Source organism: Rutidosis leptorrhynchoides, chromosome 4, assembly GCF_046630445.1.
Source record: "Rutidosis leptorrhynchoides isolate AG116_Rl617_1_P2 chromosome 4, CSIRO_AGI_Rlap_v1, whole genome shotgun sequence".
In the NCBI taxonomy this organism is placed as follows: Eukaryota; Viridiplantae; Streptophyta; class Magnoliopsida; order Asterales; family Asteraceae; genus Rutidosis; species Rutidosis leptorrhynchoides.
The window spans coordinates 48,433,025-48,438,360 of record NC_092336.1 but is presented as its reverse complement, the minus strand read 5'-3'; the positions used below and the strand labels follow the sequence as shown (position 1 = coordinate 48,438,360).

General features: G+C 41.0%; 2 protein-coding genes across 2 annotated transcripts; both read left to right on the top strand.

Moving 5' to 3' along the window:
• The first annotated feature begins 213 nt into the window (after nucleotides 1–213).
• LOC139840620 (mitochondrial inner membrane protein OXA1-like) lies at nucleotides 214–2,213 on the top strand. The gene is made up of 6 exons (XM_071830876.1): nucleotides 214–743; nucleotides 833–923; nucleotides 1,090–1,137; nucleotides 1,283–1,332; nucleotides 1,611–1,785; nucleotides 2,088–2,213. The coding sequence occupies exons 1-6, from the start codon at nucleotides 214–216 to the stop codon at nucleotides 2,211–2,213; spliced, it is 1,020 nt and encodes a 339-aa protein (XP_071686977.1).
• Nucleotides 2,214–3,334: 1,121 nt separating this feature from the next.
• Nucleotides 3,335–5,029, top strand: LOC139840619 (uncharacterized). Its single transcript, XM_071830874.1, has one exon. It carries the CDS (start codon nucleotides 3,335–3,337, stop codon nucleotides 5,027–5,029), a length of 1,695 nt encoding a protein of 564 aa, XP_071686975.1.
• Nucleotides 5,030–5,336: the final 307 nt, after the last annotated feature.

Below are 5,336 nucleotides of genomic sequence, written 5' to 3'. Positions count from 1 at the left end.
CGTCCAAACACACCCCGTAGCTGCTTGTTTTACCTGGATTGACTAGTTTCTTAAAAATGAAAAATAATAAATAAAATATTTTAACTTTCTTCATCAAGTCTCTTGTGAAGATAAAAATTGGATTTTCTTTTAATCATATTCACTGCGTTTATTTTATTGCCTACGGAGTATTTAATAACCTAATCCTTCTGTATTTAAGTGAATCAATCAAATATGGCATGCATGCGTAGTCTCACCACAAGGGCAAAACCTTTTAGTCAACAACTTCGATCAATTGTTCCTTCAATTTCATCTATCAATCACGACGATAGTAAATTTCTACTACATTCAGATGAGAAATTTAGTTATTTTTTCCAATGCCGTTCGTACGGCGTTTACAGTAACATTAACCATAACAACACTATGTTAGGGTTAGGGTTTGGTGTGAACTTTCGGGACCCGAAACGATCTGCGTATCGTTGTTGTGACGTACCGATGACATCAGTGAGTGGATTTCTGTTAGCTAGAAAAATGTATTCTACTAATGGATCAGATCATACAGGCGATAATTCGTTTATTGAAATTAGTAAAATTATGAGTGAGACACCAACTGATAGCATGTTTGTTGATGAAACTGTGGAGTTTGTGTCTAATCAAGCCCCTGCTATTAGTGAAGTTGTAGCTGCTGCTGCAGATTCCTTTCTACCAGTTGCAGCTATGCAATATGCTTTTTATGGGGTTCACATTTTCACTGGCTTTAATTGGTACCAAAATATATACTTAATACTTATTAAGCTAACATAATTTTGTTGGATATTATATTATTGAAGAAATTGTTTGTTAATCGTACCAGGTGGGCAAGCATAGCAATTACAACTCTCATTATTAAAACGTTGTTACTTCCACTCTCTATTAAGCAACGCAGGGCTACCATACACAGACAAGTGAGTCCTACCATATTGTTAGATTTATTGTTAATTACATTACTTTTGAAGTAGGTTTTTCAGCTACCTATTTACTTAGTGATGGTTACCTATTTAGTTAATAGTCTGTCCAAAATGTAGCATTGATATATATATATTATATGTTCACATATGCAATTTTGTACAGATTAAGAGGCGAAAAATCGAAGAGACTAAAAAAGAGTTGCAAGATCAGGTATGAACATATTATTACTAACTGTTCTTGACTTGAAATTAGGCACTGGTCAACGTTAGTTATTCATGGAAATAGAAAGGCTTAAACTTTGTAAGCGTGCAAAACTTTTTACTTATCTCTGTTATTTCTATATTGCCATTTTCAGGGCAAGAGTCCCACAGAAGTTGAGGAAATATTGAAAAGGCAATACGGAACGTAAGCAATTTTCTATGTTTCTTATTGCGATAACTTGTTATTTCTAACATATGTATAACACCATGATTATTGGCATTGTTGAATGGTTTTATGATCCATGGATATATATATGAATGTATTTGCAGTTCTAGTGTTGGTACTCAAATAAATTGGAATGCATTCTTCATCACTTCCCCTTTCTTTATTAGTGCTATGGGTGCTGTAAGTTCACATTATATTCAAAACTGGATTATACGATTAGAAATTTACCAGAATTATATACAATAATAATTCTATAGTTACCGTATCTGGTTTTTAATCTTTCACACATGTTATTTGCAGATTATGAACATGGTGGACAAGGTTCCATCTTTTACAACGGGCGGGTTGAGTTGGTTCCTCGATCTTACAACACGCGATACTTTCTTTATTCTACCTTGTTTGAATGCATATTCACTGTGGATGCTTTTAAAGGTATCATCATTTAGTCTTAATTATGTGAATCTTGAAATTCATTATTTATTCATCCACAACTTCATTAAGTTTCAATGATTCTGTTCTTATGGGAATTCTTCTCGCAGGTCTCCCAAAGGTACATATAGCACTTCATAATTAATAACCTTTTGACACCAAAAAATCGCCTTTTGTGGTCTAACATGGATCATGATAGTTGGAAGAAACGGTCTTCATAACTGAAAGCATTTCATTTTTATCTAATAATTAAAATAGATTTAGGATTTTGGCATTACAGGCTATAAAAACACACTAATTGATAGTGTACCCCACCTCCGGCCCGTTTATCAGCTTCAAAGTTTGCTTCGGAAGATATGGCTACAATATATGGAACGAAGGAAACTTCAGCTACAGTGAATGAGGTCATGGAATCAGAGCAACAACAGTGAGCTTAGAGCCCACAAAACCTCGGTCAATTACAAAGTCAAGACTAGCGAAACTATTCCTAGTTCGGTGCACGCCTGTACCATAAAGGAAAGGGGACAAGCTCACTTTCCTCTGCAGGATTACCAAAAGGGAAAGTCAACTAGTGATCCAAAAACATTGGGAACTAGCGAACTGGTATAGAAAGCCATTCCATCCCACTTATAAATGGTAAAGAATGCAGGAAACATTCGACATTCAATCCATACACACATAATAACACAATCATGTTATACCATTTGCTTCGGTGGCGTAAAACAGTCTCCTGACTGTTACCTTCGGGGAATCGCCAGCGAACATAACCAAAACCACAATCACCCAATCTCAATCTCCGTGACTTGCATGTCCTCATACTCATACTAACCGCCGGTTATTGTACAAACAATTGGCGTCATCCGTGGGACTCATATCTTATTCAATTTGTTGAGCAAGAACCGACGCAATGGCGGACTCCAGTCACATACCTCCAGGCTTCACGCCACCCAGAATCACACAAGCCTCAGATTCAACACAACTAGAGTTCTCAACTGTGGGAACTTTAACTAGGTCACCTGCCACTCCGGCTATACTCGTCTCAACGAACCTCCATAGCTCTCATTCCGCAGAACCACCACCTTTGATAGACAAGAACTTAAGGGACACAGGGGTCTTGCAAAGCAGAAAGATGTTAACGTACGAAAGCGAGGAGTACGACGAGGAGATAGAAATGGAACGTCCGAACCAAAATTCGCAACCTAGAATCCCGCCAGCAAACTCGTCGGCAGAAACTGTGACTCGTGCTGGGGAAACTCCCAACACTTCTCAGGTAACTTTAACTATACCTACTGCACCCCTCTACACTTGTAACACGACAGCTCCAACTGTGTTCCTAACATCCCAAGCGTCAAATATACATATACCACCACCTCACCCGAGCTGGGGTAGCTTCGGACAACCCAACCAATATATATGGGGCCAAGGAAACCCCCATGTCACCCACAACATACCATGTGTAGAGGTAACCCCTGTAGGCAGCCAACCAAACGCTTCGGTACCACCAGTGACCAACCACGCTTACTTCCAAAATTAGAACCAGCCACCACAACAAATGACCACCACCTGGATATATCCTCATAATCCAGGGAGAATATGCTACACCCAAGATCACCAAGTACCACCCCCAAACGTAGCTAACAGCAACTTCTGGATAAACCAAAAAACTCCGTTCGTGCCCTACATCCAAAACTGTGCATTCCCCGATGGAATGAAAATACCTTCGCATCTAATTTACTACGAGGGAAAAGACGACCCGGATGATTTCCTTAGTATATTCGAGGGGGCAGCACGAATGGCCAAATGGGACATACCCGTAGCATGTCATGCATTCTCTTACATGTTAAAAGGAGATGCTAGGGTTTGGTTTGATTCCCTACCAAAAGACTCTGTAGCTAGCTTCGACGACCTAAAACGACAATTTAGGTCTAAGTTTAGTCAGCAAAAACGGCACAGGAAGAATCATGTGGCCGCTCATGGGATAAAGCAAAAGGATAGCGAAGGTTCTAGAGCCTTTCTCGCTAGGTACACCAACGAAACACATCAAATTCCCAACCTACCAGAAACCCAAAGAATTTCTGGGTTACTCTACGGATCTAGGGTCAGGCCTCTCATTGAACACCTTAGCCGAGACCTACCGAGCACTTACGAAGCTTTGTTAGAAAATGCATATGTATGGTTAGATGCTAAGGAAACAGCCGGTAACTTCGTCCTAGATGACACTCCCATGAATAAGCGAAAGGAGAAGTCGGAAAGAAGGGAAGATAGACATGGTAGGAAAGACGATAGAGGGAGATTCCACCCTTATCGAAGAGAAATCGGAGCTGGGATCTTGGGGGCATTGATAAAAACTCCCAAGGAAATCCTAGCAACAGAGAAAGCTGCCAACAAGTTCAAAGCCCCGGAAAAAATGTCCAACAGAGCAAGAAATAGGGACATGACCAAGTTTTGTGACTTCCACAACGATTTTGGGCACGATACGGATGAATGTTTCAACCTCAAAACAGCCATTGAGGAAGCTGTAAAGTCTGGCAAACTATCCCATCTCATAAAGGAAATTTGGGAACCAAAGAAAGAGAGGGTACAGGAAAAGAAGATGGAGGATACGAGGCAAGAAGCAGAAAATGCAATCCTAGCCATAGATTCATACCAGCCTTACAAGAAAAGAGAAAGATACCGTATCGCCAGAGAATGGAGCAAAGTGTCATTCCCAGCTCTCGATACCATATGTCCTTCGGACCTACCGGTCACCATAAATGGAAAGATTTTTAACAGAGAGGTACGAAGGATATACCTCGACAGTGGAAGTGCTTGCGAACATTGCTTCGAAAGGTTAAGTCCCGCTATCAGAGCGCGGTTAGGTGCCCCAAGAATGCCCTTAGTTGGATTCTCCGGAGAAAGGTGTTGGCCCATCGGAGAAATTGATCTCGACTTCACAATAGGGGAACCACCACTAGCAAGAACAGAAACCATTGATTTCGTGGTAGTCCGAGCAAACTCCCCACACAGCATCCTGCTCGGGAGGGTAGCTATGAAAAAGATGGGCATAATCGTATCCACGGTTCATCAAATGGTCAAATTCCATACCCACGAGGGAATCGGCATCCTCGCATCAACATACGACAGGAACAAGGTAATCTTAGCCATAAAAGAAACAATGAAAGAACCAACCGAATGTATCCTAGAAGCTTCGAAGGAGGATCCCCAAGTAGAAAAGATATCAGTAAACCCGATGTTTCAGGATCAATAGATCAGCATAGGAAAAAACTTGCCAGCATCCACCAAGCAAAAGCTCCGGAAGTTACTACAAGCCAATGTGAATGTATTTGCTTGGGAGAATAGCGACATGACCGGGATACCACGAACCATCAATGTGCAAGGGTCGCCCTTCGTAACGGAGCATCGACTCAATGAGCACAAACACCTCGAACCAGTGCATCAGAAAAAGAGAAATTTAGCACCGGAGAGGGACGAAGCGGCTTGTAAAGAAGTAGAAGGCCTGTTAAAAGCAGGAATAATTCGCGAAGCAAAATATCCCTCGTGGGTCGCTAATCCCG